Source organism: Euleptes europaea, chromosome 10, assembly GCF_029931775.1.
Source record: "Euleptes europaea isolate rEulEur1 chromosome 10, rEulEur1.hap1, whole genome shotgun sequence".
NCBI classification, from domain to species: Eukaryota; Metazoa; Chordata; class Lepidosauria; order Squamata; family Sphaerodactylidae; genus Euleptes; species Euleptes europaea.
Window position 1 is genome coordinate 9,595,941 of NC_079321.1, and position 15,458 is coordinate 9,611,398.

General features: G+C 44.9%; 1 protein-coding gene across 1 annotated transcript; it reads left to right on the top strand.

Moving 5' to 3' along the window:
• The first annotated feature begins 796 nt into the window (after window positions 1-796).
• Window positions 797-15,109, top strand: LOC130483921 (cytochrome P450 2K1-like). Its single transcript, XM_056856831.1, has 9 exons — window positions 797-970; window positions 3,325-3,487; window positions 4,111-4,260; window positions 5,697-5,857; window positions 7,624-7,797; window positions 9,078-9,222; window positions 11,802-11,986; window positions 14,580-14,721; window positions 14,922-15,109. The coding sequence occupies exons 1-9, from the start codon at window positions 797-799 to the stop codon at window positions 15,107-15,109; spliced, it is 1,482 nt and encodes a 493-aa protein (XP_056712809.1).
• Window positions 15,110-15,458: the final 349 nt, after the last annotated feature.

The following is a 15,458-nucleotide window of genomic DNA, read 5'->3' on the forward strand; positions in this document are numbered from 1 at the left end:
CCAACATTTTAGTAAATTCTACAGTTTTAATGCCCTATTCTCTTATATTTGGACCAATGGTTGACCCAATTTCCAAATTAAAGGCTCAGATTTGATAGAGCGCATCAGGGCTAATAGTACACAGTCTAGGCCGAACCAAGCCAAGCATTCAGCTCTGTGCTGCCACCTCTCAGAGGTGGCAGGAAGCACAGAGGTGAATATAGGGCTTGGGCCAAGCCCAGCCCAGCGTCCAGCTCTGCGGAGCCTCCTGCTCCGAGATCCACATGGAGTTCAGGGGCGATTGCAATTTTTGGAGTTTGGGTTTAATAGACCAAAAAAATTTGGGGAAGGGAGCCAATCCTCTCCCTACACACATAAGGATTCAGCTTATTTCAGGTTTTTTCCAAAATTTCTATTAAACCTGAACCCAAAAAATCCCAGAAAATGTGGTGCACACCTCTAGAACTGACAAGAATAATCTGCCAACCAATCCCAAATGCTGGGCCTTCAGAAATTAGTCCAAATAGTTAAAGCCTGTTCAGTAAAGTGTTCCATTAAGGAACAAGACACCACCAGCCCGGATAATAAGTAAAAGAAATAATCAATCATTAAGGATGCATGAAATAGTTAAAACTAAAAAAACTGGGAGGGGAAGAAGGGCAGATTGCATTACTAGGATCGTTATCACTGATTTATTAGAGTTCTAATATTAGGCAGCACAACTATTTATTCTGCTTCTTTCAGCTGACAGAGACTGTTCTAGGCAATGTAGACTTTGTGGAAATAGCTTTAGACAGATTCTCGGAGCACAGATTTAATGGATCCTGTTTCACTCTTGTTGTTATTCATTCTTACAATTGCATTCATTTTTAAAACGGGCAGTTTCTGGAATGCCAGCAGACGAGATCTTCCCCCAGGACCGAGGCCATGGCCTCTCATTGGAAATCTGCACCTTGTAGATCTGAAGAGGCCTTACAGAACCATGTACAAGGTAAAACTTTTTTGTTCTTTCCTTGACATTTATGGATTCTTGTGTTATGTTGGTCTCCCTCTGGGCCAGAGAACACTCAAGCTGCCCCCTCCCAAGTGAAGACCACAACATATGAACCATAGTTGTTTTGTTGCATATTTTATTTGTTACAACTGCTGTGATTGTATGCTTACTGCTACCTAGTGAGTGCCATGGAGAGAGAGCAGAGGGGCTGGCTGGCTGAAGAACAGGGGAATAAATAGGTCACTTACTGTTACTGCTCTTTACTGCTCTCAAGCATTGCAGGAACTAGGATTGGGGGGAAATGCACAAGCCCACAGACCCCTGCCAACTAATAATAATTGGATGGCTGATCAATGGGGAATATGTGAAATGATAAAAAAGAATGGAGGATTTAGAAGATGTGTGGAGAGCCTTTTCTTTAGCAGGGTTTGGGGTGGTGAGATCAGAGCCAGCTGAAGTCTTGACCATGGGGGCTGTCTGAAGGAGATTGCTCATCCACGTGGATGAAGAAATCTCCTTTGGAAGCCTGGTGGTGTCAGCAGCTGATGAAGCTGGAAGGGTATATCCCTCTGGACAGAACTTGGTGAGCCCCATCTTTTAAAAAACCCTTATGTTTTATCCATTTCAACCCACTGACTGGTGATGAGTACAGATGGTTGTACAGTTGGAAGGTTGGTCAGACCAAGATGGCTCCAATTACACAATCCCCCAACTATGGGGCCCTAACAAAACCAGTAAAAAAAGATTTAAAAAAAGGGAGAAAGCACAGAGCCATGCCTCCAAGCACAGGCCAATAGCCAAACCCAAAAAAGCCAAATAATTATTCGGCTTTTTCGGAAAGTACTTATTCGGCTTCAGCTTTATCCCCAGGTTTTGGGTTTATTTTCAGTTTGGGTTTATCAATATGCACAACCTTAATTAATTCAATTGCTACAGATAGTAAAATATTAACTGTTACTTGCAGAACCTTTAACCAACTTGGGTTGCTTTGATGGCTGAATTGTGCCAGTTGCTCATTCCAGGGAGCCAGGAACTGACAGGAAGGCTGAGCAAGACTTCAACACCTATTCTTAGGGTTGCCAACCTCTAGGTAATAGCTGGAGATCTCCTGCTATTACAACTGATCTCCAGCCGAGAGAGATCAGTTCCCCTGGAGAAAATGTTCACTTTGGCAATTGGACTCTAGGGCATTGAAGTCCCTCCCCTCCACAAAGCCCGCCTTCTTCCAGCTCCACCCAAAAAAAACCTCCAGCCAGTGGCAAAGAGATCTGGCAACCCTGCATATTCTGTTTTAAGTTCCAACTGTCTTGAGCCCATTTGTCAGGAGGAAGTGCTGAGGTAAAATCCTGAAACAAAGAAGTCTAGTTAGTGCTTGTTTTTGATTCTGTCCTTAGTTTCTGGAACCCGTGTAGCCTTGGTCTGCTATGTATTCCCATTGCGCCAGGGTTCTTTACTTGCTAGGTATGATTTCTAGTTAAATAAATGTTTTTATTTCCTTTTAAAGATCTTAGACTGTGCTTAATAGCTCACTCACCAGCCTGCCCATTTTTAAGGCTGAAATCAGAAACTGCTAGTCCAGCAAGAGGATTTAGATGGGGGCTAGGAGGAGAGGGATAATTACTCCATGTGCACACAACCACACAACACCACATTTTCAGTGAACTGTGCCACTTAGAGGGAGTTTTTTTTTAGGGGGGAGGGGAAGGCTAGCTGTTGAGGGGCTAAGATTCCCTGCAAGTGGAATCCAAGCCCCCCACCCACTCTGATCCTCCAGTATCTTGGAGACTTCCACCATAAAAAGGAGACCAGGAGGGGAGAAGGAGCAGGATACTGCATATTTTAAGGATTGTCATCTCTTAGTTGAAGCCTGCCTATGTGAAGATTAAGATCTACCTGTAGGTAGGGCTGGAAGAGCTCCCAGAGTTACAACTGATCTCCATACTACAGAGATCAGTTATCTCTGAATAAAATGGTTGTTTTGGAGGGCAGGCCCTATGGTATTATACCCTGCTCAGGTCCCTCCCCTCCCCAAACAACCCCCTCTCCAGGCTCCACCCCCAAATCTCCAGGAATTTCCCGAACAGGACTTGGCAACCCTACCTAGAAGCCCTGTTGAGTGTACTGCTGATGTGACTGGCCACAAAAAGGCAGGGTCTTCTCTGTGGTACCATCATGATTATGGAAATATCTCTCTACCACATGTGTGTGGCACTTTTTTATCAAATGTCAGGTGCCAGTTTTAAACATCTCTATTCACCCAGGCATTTTGTGTTCACATGGGTACTTAAATGATGTTTTTGAGTAAGCTGACCACTGAACTGTCCTTTCCACTTTTTAAAATTACGTTTCAGTTATCCAAGCAGTATGGTCCTGTCTTCAGCTTCCAACTGGGATCCCAGAAAACAGTCGTTCTGGCGGGCTATGAGACTGTGAAGGAGGCTTTGGTGAACCAGGCAGATGCCTTTGCAGAGAGGGCCGCGATCCCAATCTTTGAAAACATGTCAGAAGGCTATGGTGAGGACATTCGAATAGCGGGTATTTTTGCTTACTTAAGCACCACCATAGCAAATTATCCTAGGAGATGTGCAAAGATGTACTAGAACTAGACTGGCCGCATCACCTTTGCCACGTCACTCTCCTAGGCCTCTTAAAAAATGGTGCAGCTAACTGACCATGCCCTGCAGGGCTTCCTAACCACGGGTACAAGTTCAGCCATCGATATATCTATACATCTCATTCCCAAGTGTGCCCCCTGAGTGCAGATAAGTAAGGGGGGGAAAGTAAAATGGTAGAAATGGAGCTAAGTGTTGCAGTGATGGAAATCCTGCCCATCCTGTCTGACCAACCCAAATTAAGTGGTTCTTCCTCAGGAGCAACAGCCACATAAGAGGGACCAAGGTTCCTTAGCCTGGAGGAAGGCTCCTTGGAGGATGGTTGGATCCACCCCATTGTGTAGCCCATTTTTCACTGTGGGTGCACAAAGGAGCTCACCATCTGCATCTGTAAACAGAACCCACAGAAACACAATGCATGTCTTCATCCTGGGTTCCCGCTGACATGCAAGACCTCCTGGGTTTTGCTAATGCAGCCATAAGGGTCATACCAGCTGTTGACATCAGCCCTTTGCTTCCATTCAGGAGTTATTTTTTCTCACGGTGAGAACTGGAAGGTGATGCGGCGGTTTACGTTAACCACGTTGCGTGACTATGGAATGGGGAAGAGGACCATAGAGGACAAGATTGTTGAAGAATGCCATTTCCTAATACATAAATTTGAATCTTACCAAGGTGGGTTGGTGTAATCTTCTGTGCCCCTAACAACACATCTACAAACCACAGTATGAATGGACTTTTGTGATAATTAACTGTCATATCTTTCCCTCAGCTATTGTAGTTTGAGGGCACTTGAGGGCATTTGGTCATTACATATTGACTTCTAAAACTATAGTTCCCAGAATTCCCTGGAGAGACAGAATGAACATTAGACCAGGTTAAGCCTGTAGTATGTAGGGGCTGCGGCACAGTGGAAAATCCTCTGTTTTGTATGCAGATGGTCCCAAGTTCAGTCCCTGGCATCTCCCGTTAAAAGGGCTAGCCAATCAATGATGTGAAAGACCACCGCCTGAGACCATGGAGAGCCACTGCCAGTCTGAGTAGACAATCCTGACCTTGATAGATCGATGGTCTGTTTCAAGAGAACTGCATATGTATGTCCAGCAAGAGTTCTTATAGCACTCCAGCCCTCATTAGAAGAAGAAGAAAAAGAAGAGTTGATTTTTTATATGCCAACTTTCTCTACCACTTAAGGAAGAATCAAACCTGCTTACAATCGCCTTCCCCTCCCCACAACAGACACCCTGTGTGGTAGGTGGAGCTGAGAGAGCTCTAAGAGAACTGTGCCTAGTCCAAGGTCACCCAGATGGCTTCACATGGAGGAGCAGGAAAAACAACCCGGTTCACCAGATTAGCTTCCGCGGCATATGTGGAGGAGTGGGGAAGCAAACCCAGTTCTCCAGATCAGAGTCCATCGCTTCAAACCACCGCTCTTAAACACTACACTACACTGTTAGCATTTCTTAAACAAAACAACCCCAAGTATAATACTTAGCATCAATTTCTACATAATAGATAGCATGAGCAGTGTGACTCCATCGTATAGCCCCCTTTTTAGACAGATGTTCAAATCCCAAAACTTATTTGAGTCCCCGGATAGCTGGTTCTTCCTGTTTCAGGTAGATTATTGGCTGTGCATCATGAAATTGGCTGGCCCTTTGACAATCAGAAAATCCACCTCCCTGCCTGGCTGCACAAAGGGCGGGTTGGCTAGACCACGAGACCATGAGATTATGACAAAGAAAGGCATTCCCTCCCCAGCTCACCCTGAGCAATGTTTCAAGTGTTCAAAAAAAGTTAAATGAAGCTTCTTCAATTAAGTGTTCAAATGAGTATTTAAATTGATGGACATGCCAGGCACTTGGTGGGAAAGAGGGTTTTAACAAATCAAATGCCTCCTCAAAGCATGGGAGGCATGAAAATCCAAGTCAGAGTCCAAACTATGAATGTGTATCAGGAGAAGAGGAAGGACTGGGCGAAGCAGAACTAACTGTGAAGCAAAGAAATCCTCTCCTACTCCTGGAAATTGGTATTGTTATCTTCTCTTTAATGTCAAAGAAGTATTGAGGATCTTTCCAAAGTAAATGCTGACTCTTTTTTTTAATGTACAGGAAAACCATTTGAGACCACTGAAATCATGAATGCTGCTGTTGCCAATGTTATAGTGTCCATACTACTTGGCCAGCGATTTGAATACGAAGATCCCACTTTTTTAAGACTACAGTACTTGATCGATGAACTTGCCAGGCTTTCTGGAAGTCCCTCAATCACGGTAATCTAACCATTCAAAATTGGCTAAATAATTATTTTGAATTTTGCTACATACACTGCAGGCAGAGCTATGTGAGTCTGCCTTTAAATTGGTGGCTCACGAGTGTTCTCTCTCTCTCTCTCTCCCTCTCTCTCCCTCCCTCCATACATACATACATACATACATACATACATACATACATACATACATAAATATAGCCAACATTACTAGAGTTGCCAAGCTCCAGGTAGTAGAGATCAGTTCACCTGGAGAAAATGGCTGCTTTGGCAATTGGACTCTATGGCATTGAAGTCCCTCCCCTATCCAAACCCCACCCTCCTCAGGCTGTACCCGCAAAACCTCCAGGTATTTCCCAACCTGGAGCTGGCAACCCTAATCATCACAAGCCAGCATTCATTGCCTTGAATTTGGTGACTCACTAGCTCTCTCTCTTTCTCTTTATATGATAATGTTTTACAATACAACAAATTCTTCACTAGCCTTGAATTTGGTGAGTGAGAGAGCTCGTGAGCCATCAAATTCAAAGCAGTGAATGATGGCTAGTGAAGAATTTGTTGTATTGCAAAACATTAAATTAGGAAAACATACATATTGCAGGCACGATAGAACTCAATTGCTGTGGAAAGGTTCAGTGAGAAGGAACTCAGACCCTCCAGCTCTATCACCCAATGCAACCTCTCTCAGACTCAGAGGTGCAGGTAAGCTAGGCAGTCACAAGTTCACTGCAGACCTTGTCCATATTTATTTTTTCAACAGCCCTGAACCTTTTACACACCACGTTCCCAGAGACACCACCAGACAGGGTAGCCTAGTCCCCTTTTCAAGTGCCCATCACACAGATATTTCCCTGACCTTTTGGGTTTGGGAACCAAATACTGCTTGCCTTTCATGCTGCCATGGGGTTGCCAGCTTCTGACTCGTCCTCTTTCACTCACAGGCTCCGCCCCGTCTCCCTCGTCATCCTTCTCTAACTGTTGTCCTAACCATCCTCCTAACCAATTAGTCAACCATCAGCTTCCCCAATTTTCCATTAATTCTCATTGGCTGCGCTCTGAGAGAGATGGGACTGCACTTGTCCTCCACAGCCTCGCTTGGAGGTATAAAGCTGCTTTCTCCAGGCATCTTGTGGTCTGAAGACTGGGTTGATCGTGACTCTTGACTTTGACCTGCTGGACCTGGATCCTTGCCTTTGTCCTGAACTGCCTTGCAGATTCTGACCTTTCTCCTACAACTGATCACACTTCTGCCTAACCTCAGATCCACCCTCTCTTCCAGATCCCGACCACGATTTTGCTGTGCCCTATAGATCTCTTGCATACCCCTGACGCTCTGCCTACATCAGCTCTCTCTTGACTCTGGACTTTTCTTGCCTGTCCAACCAGCTGTGTGCCTTGATTGCTTTGTAGTCAGGTTAAACTTTAAAAATAATTTCTTATTGCCTTGTTTGCTGAGTATCTGTATCAAAATGCTTCCCCCTCCCTCCATTGCTGCCTGAGAGACCATAAGATCTCAAGTTCACGGGCTGCATTCTTTTCTAGAGCAGAAACCAGGAAATTTCCCATGGAGTGTTTAGATCAACTGGGCTAGATCACAGAACACAGCACCCAAATGAATATGGGATCCTTCTGGGTAAATTCTCTGAGAAAAAAGGAACAAAGATATTTTAATAAAAAGTGCTTTATCGTCTGCATGAGGTGCACCATTTAGCCTTGGGGCTTTCTTAATCTTTTCCCTTTCTTTTCCCTTCTCATATGTTGTTCTTTTAGCTGTACAACATGTTTCCTGCACTGGGCTTCCTTTCTGGCGCTCGCAAGACTATCCTTCACAACATGGATGTATTGCACGCCTTCATCCAGGCCACCTTCATAGAACACCTCAAAGAACTGGATGAGAATGACCAGAGGAGCTTTATTGACACATTTCTAATTCGACAGCAAGAGGTAACAGAGTCTTTTAAACATGCCAAGTAATCTCAGGTGGACTTTTCAAACCTATGTTTTAAACATAAAATTGAGTGTGAACACCCAGTAAGGAGCTGGGATTTCCTAACCTTAAGCAATTTCTATTGTTACTGGAGCAACATGTTATAGGGACTATTCTTGGTAGAGATGCACCTTAAATGCAGGCTACAAAACAAATTATGCAAATTTGACAGGTCTGGTGGGTGTTTGGGGATTGGATAGGGTTGCCAACTGCCAGGTAGTAGCAGGAGATCTCCTGCTAATACAACTGACCTCCAGCCGATAGAGATCAGATCACCTGGAGAAAAATGGCCTCTTTGGCAATTGAACTCTCTGGAACTGAAGTCCCTCCCTGGCAACCCTAGGATTGGACCTCCAACATTAATTTAGATTTTTTAAAAACCCACAGGGAACATCATGGATACCGAGGAAGGTGCAGTAAGCTCTTTGCCCTCTATGCAATTTTCCTGATTAACAGGATACTTTGAGCTAGTACAAACATACAGGTTCCTGTATCAGTAACCCTATGCATTATTTATTGATTGATTTATACCCCACTTTTCTCACCGATGGGGACTCTAGGTTGCTTACATCATTCTACTCTCATCCATTTTATCCTCACTACAACCCTGTGAGGTAGGTTAGGCCGAGAGTGTGTGACTAGCTTAAGGTTACCCATGGTTGTGTTTGTGTATCATTTGCATGTCTACGGCCATTTATACAGAGACAATTCTGTTCCTCGCTCAATGCTGATTTTTTAAATCCAGCCTTTAAAATGACTGTTCACGGTCGCTATGCAAGAGGAGAAAGTCAATCAAATTCCACCACCCCCACTCGCCTGCTCCTTTGTTCCTTTGCATAGCCAGGGCTGGGATTCTGCATGCTTCCTTCAGGCAATGCTTCGATGCGAGGGTGGAGCAAATACAAAAGGTTGCGTTAAAGGGGCCCTTAAGAAATAAAAAGCAGGTATACACCGGCTTCGCAGTGACGTACGGAATGACAGTTCAGCGTGAAGAAATAAAAAAAAATATGCGGGGCACTTCAGCCTGGAACGCGCTGCTAATTACCGAGCATGAACAGCCTACATGTTCTTATTGTATTGCTAAATATTTATGTTCATTGGGTAATGTTCAAAAGCATAGAAATGTAAAATTTGACCTAATAATCTGGATCTGTCTAAACAGACAGAATAGAGAAGTCGTATTCTGGTATGCACACGTGTATTTCACTCACACCATGTCTTTCTTCTTATTTCCTAGAAGAACAAGAACAAGGTTAATGAATTTTACCATATTAGAAACCTAAGGACTCTTGTGAGTAACTTATTTGTTGCTGGCATGGAGACCACTTCGACTACCTTGCGTTGGGCCCTGTTGCTGATGACGAAGTACCCTGAAATTCAGAGTGAGTGCTTCCCATTGGTTGGTTTCCATTATTCTAGGATATATGAAATCAAATTACACTTAGTGATAAGAACAGAAAGAACTCTTAGGTTGGTGTTGGATATTACCAGAATGAGGAAGAACAGGAAGTACCAGTGAGTTGTTATTCCTGTTTTCCCCCAGCTGTTATAATGTTGAAAGCAGAAGAGATTATGAACTGCTCAGACTCTTCATATTTTCAGCCTCTGAAGCTCTGGAGACCAAAATATATTCTTAGCAGTTGCAGTTTAAGAATGAATAAGGCTTGGCTTCCTGTCCTGAAAACCTCCAGACTAACAAAGACTACAGTCCACAATAGCCATGCAGATTAGCTTTGGATTTCACATGTTAACAGATCACTTCAGGATACAATGGTTCCATATTAACATACCACACCCTCATTAGCACATTATCTTGATACTTACAGGACAATGATTAGCACATTACCTTTGATACTTCTTGCAGGACAATGATTCAGCTCAACCCAACCCCTTTCTGACTATATATTACTCTTCCTACACACTTGACACTGAGAGACACTGTCCTTCAGTGTTACTCCTCTGAAGATGCCTGCCACAGCTGTTGGCAAAACGTCAGGAAAGAAAATACCAAGACCACGGTCACACAGCCCGGATAACCTACAAGAACCAATAAGTCTGAAACCATCAAGTTAATTTTATTCAGTTTCTCCCTCATTGAGGGACTAAGTCTGAAACCATGAAGTTAATTTTATCATGTATGTTATGTGCAGGCAAGTTGTTTCTGACGTGGTGACCTGATAATTAATGACATCCAAAATGTCCTATAATTGACAGCCTTGCTCAGGCCATGGCTTCTGTTATTCAGTCAATCCATCTCATGTTGGGTATTCCTTTTTTTCTCTGTCTTCAATTTTTCCTAGCATTATTGTCTTTTTCAGTAAGTCTTGTCTTCTCATGATTTGACCAAAGTACGCAAGCCTCAGCTTAGTCGTTTTAGCTTCTAGGGAGAATTTAGGCTTCATTTGACCTAGAACCCACTTATTTGTCATTTCAGTAATGCATGGTATCCGTAAAACTCTCCTCCAACACCACATTTCAAATGAATCAACTTTCTTTTTGGTTTGCTTTCTTCACTGAAAAAAGAAGGGAGAGAAACCTCTGATAGAAGACAGGAAAAAAATGTGCAATGCACCAGAGGTTACAAGGCGTTTATCTAATAACTTTAGCTACTCCAAAGTTTTACAAAATGGTAGTAACAACAAAGGTTCAAATAAATTGCAACACATGTATTACAGGATACAAATAATGAGCAAACACAAAAAGTAAGAGTGTTAATAATATAACACAGACCCACAACAGTGAAAGGTCTGCCAGCTAGTATCCCATTTTGATATCCTTCTTCAGACTGTAACCTTGAAATTCAACAACAAACAGGAGTATAAGTACCGTATATACTTGAGTATAAGCCGACCCGAATATAAGCCGAGGCACCTAATTTTACCACAAAAAACTGGGAAAACTTATTGACTCGAGTATAAGCCTAGGGTGGGAAATGCAGCAGCTACTGGTAAATTTCAAAATAAAAATAGATACCAGAGCAATCCGACGGGGAGTCTGAACTGTCCTCCCCGTCGGTAGCAGCCAGCTTGCCCTCTTGTCACCGCATAGGGTTTGGGCTGCTGCTGTCAGTGCTGCTGCTCTCCTCCCCGGCCTCTGCTCTTTCCCACCTTTATTTCCCCATCCGCCCCTGTGGCCCCTCCTCCCAAGCCCTTAAAGGTCCTCCCTGGCTCGCTCCACCCTCTCCCTCCTTCCCCCATCTGTGGCGGCCACAGGGCGCCCCCCCGGCCCACCCGTGCTCGCCCGCCCGTCAGCTGGGCGGCGCTGGGGCCTCTAGCACCGATGGAGCCCCGGCCCAGAGCCATTGTCACGGCGGCACAGGGCTCCCTGGCTTGACAGCCCTGCCCTGCCCCCCGCCCGTCGGCCCTGGCCGGCGCCGTCTCGCCCCCACATGCTCCGGGCGGCGTCTGCGTCTCCGGCGTTGGGCAGCTCCTGGCGACCCTGCCCCTCCCGCGGCCCAGAGTCTCCAGGGTTCCGCCGGGTCCCCGGGGGGGCGCCTCTCCTCCCGGGGTGTCCGCGTCTCCGCGGGCATTTCAGGGAGGCGCTGTCCTCCTGCCGGCCCTGCCCCCAGCCACCGCGTCCGGGCCTCCCGTGGAGCTGCTGCCCGGTAAGTGCAGCCAGAACGGGGGGGGTGCCGGCCGCCGACCCAGGACAGTGGGACCCTCACTCGAGTATAAGCTGAGGGGGGCTTTTTCAGCATTAAAAAATGTGCTGAAAAACTCGGCTTATACTCGAGTATATATGGTAATACAAATATCACTCAGTAATTACATATAACTTGTTTACAACAGGTTACATGGGACTTACTGTAGCTGTCATCAGAAATGAGGCAATTATCCTTTATGCTACATAGGTCTGTAATTGGTAAAATTTCTTTCTGCTATCTTCACTGTCCAACTTTCACATCCATGCATACTAATGGGGAATACCATAGTGTGAATGAAGAAATGTTTTATTTTCTCAGATAAGGTCCAGGAAGAAATTACAACGGTGATCGGGTCTGCTCAGCCTCAGATTGAACACCGATCAAAACTGCCCTATACAGATGCGGTAATCCATGAAGTTCAGAGGTTTGCTAATATTCTCCCTATGAATTTGCCACATGCCACCACTGCGAATGTCACTCTGAAAGGCTATTTCATTCCAAAGGTGATCACTCTTACTTAATTCCATTAACAACACAAGCATGGTGTAGTGGTTAAGGTGTCGGGCTAGGATCTGGGAGACCCGGGTTTGAATCCCCAGTCTGCCATGGAAGCTTGCTGGGTAGCCTTGGGTCAGTCACATACTCTTAACCTAACCTACCCACCTCACAGGGTTGTTGTGAGAATTAAACAGAGGAGAGGAAATGATGTAAGCAGCTTTGGGTCCCCAGTGTGAAGAAAGGCGGGATATAAATAAATACAATTTTAAGAATAAAATTAAGTTGATATCTGTTCATTTGTGGCCTACAACATTTTACAAAGAGGCCAGTTTTCAGATGCTGAGGGATTTCCAGAGCCAGCCAGTTAAGCTGTTCGTAATCCCCGATGATTTCAAAGGGACAGCTCTGAACACAGAGAACTGGCCCATCCATCAGGCACACCTAGGCAATTGTCTAGGGCTCCAGAGATGAAGGGGCACCAGGACCACCCCTGTCAGCGCCACACCTGCCTATCCGCAACATCAGGGTCCACCGTAGCCCCAGATGGCACACCCAGCCCCAGTGGGCAGCCCATAGACAGCCTGCTCCATTGTGAGGAGGGTGGGGCCAGGAGCAAGTTAGGGGGCAGGGCTCTTTTTAGGGCTGTTTGTCCCTCACGACATGGACATTGACAGATGTGGTACCACAGCAAGCCACATGATTGTTAGGGTGGCCAGGTCCCTCTTTGCCACCGGTGGGAGGTTTTTGGGGCAGAGCCTGAGGAGGGCAGGGTTTGGGGAGGGGAGGGACTTCAGTGCCATAGAGTCCAAAAGCCAAAGCAGCCATTTTCTCCAGGTGAACTGGTCTCTATCAGCTGGAGATCAGTTGTAATAGCAGGAGATCTCCAGCTAATACCTGGCAGTTGGCAACCCTAATGATTCTCCCAAGTCGGGGCCGTGTAAATGGGTGGGTTCAATCTATTTGAACGATTAACCAGCGCACAGAACACCTGTAGAAATGGTTATCTTTTATGGTGAAAAGAAAATATTTTTATTGAGCAAGACAGGAAAAAAATACAGGCATGAGAAGTTTACCCTACTATTACTGTGAAGATAAATACTAAAAATTATCAAAGTTCCTAGCATTGCTTAATCGTGTTATCGCAAGTAATAGTTTTAAAAGCAAGTCAGGTTTCAGCCTTTGTCTCACACTGCTTTTGTGTGTAAAGTGCCATCGAGTCACAGCCAACTTATGGCAACCCAGTAAGGTTTTCAAGGCAAGAGACCATCAGAGGTGGTTTGCCATTGCCTCCTTCTGCATAGTGACCCTGGTCTTCATAGTGACCCTGGTCTTCTTCGGTGGTCTCCCATCCAATTATTAACCGGGGCCGTCCCTGTTTAGCTTCAGAGATCTGATGAGATCAGGCTAATCTGGGCTACCCAGGTAAAGGCCTCACACCTTTTTAAAAGGTAAAGGTCCCCTGTGCAAGTACCGGGTCATTCTTGACCCATGGGGTGATGTCACATCCTGACATTTTCTAGGCAGACTATGTTTACGGGGTGGTTTGCCAGTGCCTTCCCCAGTCGTCTACGCTTCACCCCCAGCAAGCTGAATACTCAATTTACCGACCTCGGAAGGATGGAAGGCTGAGTCAACCTTGAGCCGGCTTCTTGAAACCGACTTCCATCGGGATCGAACTCAGGTCGTGAGCAGAGCTTTGGACTGCTGCAGCTTACCACTCTGCGCCACAGGGCTCTTTCACTCCTTTTAGGTATTAACAAAAAGCCCAAGTTACCCAGCAAGAGATCTTACCTAGTCTTCTTCTGAGACTTCTATCCAGATAAATCTGATTTAATTGTCACAGGAGTGACAAATAAATACCAATCTTATCTTTTCTAAATCTATTCTATCATAATCATGTGATTATTATCTAGATAACTGATGGGTGCATAACTAAATATGAGATAATCAACAGAAGTGCAAGTAATAAGGTTGCCAGGTCCCTCTTCACCATTGGCAGGAGGTTTTTGGGGCAGACCCTGAGGAGGGTGGGATTTGGGGAGGGGAGGGATTTCAATGCCATAGAGTCCAATTGCCAAAGTGGCCATTTTCTCCAGGGGAACTGATCTCTATCTGCTGGAGGTCAGTTGTAATAGCAGGAGATCTTCTGCTATTACCTGGAAGTTGGCAACCCTAGCAAGTAAGCCAGTCAGCATATGTGTATGAATTACATCTGATATAGCAAGATAAGAAGGCCAATCACAACTCTTAACTTCTATTAATAAGCAATTAATCTAACTTTTCTGTAACTGTTTCAATTAACTGTCCAAGATGAAAGCAGCTCTAAGCAAAGTTCATAGACAGTTGAAAAGTGCTTGAACTCTAGGTTAGTTTGCAAACTCAGCAAGGAAATATTAGGGATATCATAGCTACCACTAAAAAAGGGAGAGGGCGGTGATCCATTCCTCATAGTGTGGGGTGGGAAAGAGGGCAGGCAGCCGTCTAGTTATTGGCCCATGGTGCCAAAGATACTTGGGCCAGCTCAGTATAATTCAGTATGTCAGATGGTATGTGGCCTATCTTTATTTTCTTCAATGACTCGTCGTTTTTACTTCTCAGGGAACGCATATCATCCCATTACTGTACTCTGTGCTGTACGATGAATCTCAGTGGGAAAAACCACTTCACTTCTATCCTGAGCACTTCCTTGATTCTGAAGGAAAGTTTGTGAAGAGAGATGCTTTCATGCCTTTCTCCGCAGGTAACTACTTTTAGATACCTCATTGTGGGCTTAATTAATAGATGGTGTTCCCAAGATCATTGACTTGGTAGAACTCCATCCCATCTGTCCACTTGTCCCTTATTCTTTCAAGATTCGCGTTATGTGTTAATGATTGGGTTGCTGTATATCAAAGTTTTATAAATAAAGAAGGCTTCCCTTCCTTGTCTGCATTGTCACAGGTCGGCGAATGTGCGTGGGTGAGACCCTTGCCAAAATGGAACTCTTCCTCATATTTGCAAGTCTCCTGCAGAGATTCACTTTCCAGCCAGCCCCTGGGACATCTAAAGAAGACCTGGACCTCACCCCTGCAGTTGGGTTTACTACGCCTCCTATGTCCTACCATTTCTGTGCTTTGCCGCATGCCTAACATCCAACCATGTTTAGCTTCCCTGTGTGCACCGCCCTCCTCTTCTGCACCTTTTTGCCTGCCAAGGACATTTCAGACTCAGTGTAACTGGACTGTGTTTTGTCACAAAACTTAGTGCTTCATATGCCCATCTGTGAAAGTCCCACAAGCTAGATCAGAGACATAACTTAGTTCAAAATGTGGACCTCACTTCTTGAGTCATTTGCTGCATAGAAAAAAACCAATACTGCTTCTGTGTCTTTTTCTTGTACTGACATCTAGCTATATAGCTATCTAGCTGTCTGTCGGTCTATCTGTCTATCTCTGCTCATACAGCTATAGCCTTGAGCAGAAAATAAAGGAATAAAAA

What these genes read in the sequence shown, in the direction of transcription:
- LOC130483921 (XM_056856831.1), top strand. Translation starts at nt 797, where the DNA reads ATGGATCCTGTTTCACTCTTGTTGTTATTCATTCTTACAATTGCATTC. An exon ending in CTTACAGAACCATGTACAAG is followed by an intron (nt 971 to 3,324) that starts GTAAAACTTTTT and finishes ATTACGTTTCAG; the next exon opens with TTATCCAAGCAGTATGGTCC. An exon ending in CTGGAAGTCCCTCAATCACG is followed by an intron (nt 5,858 to 7,623) that starts GTAATCTAACCA and finishes TTGTTCTTTTAG; the next exon opens with CTGTACAACATGTTTCCTGC.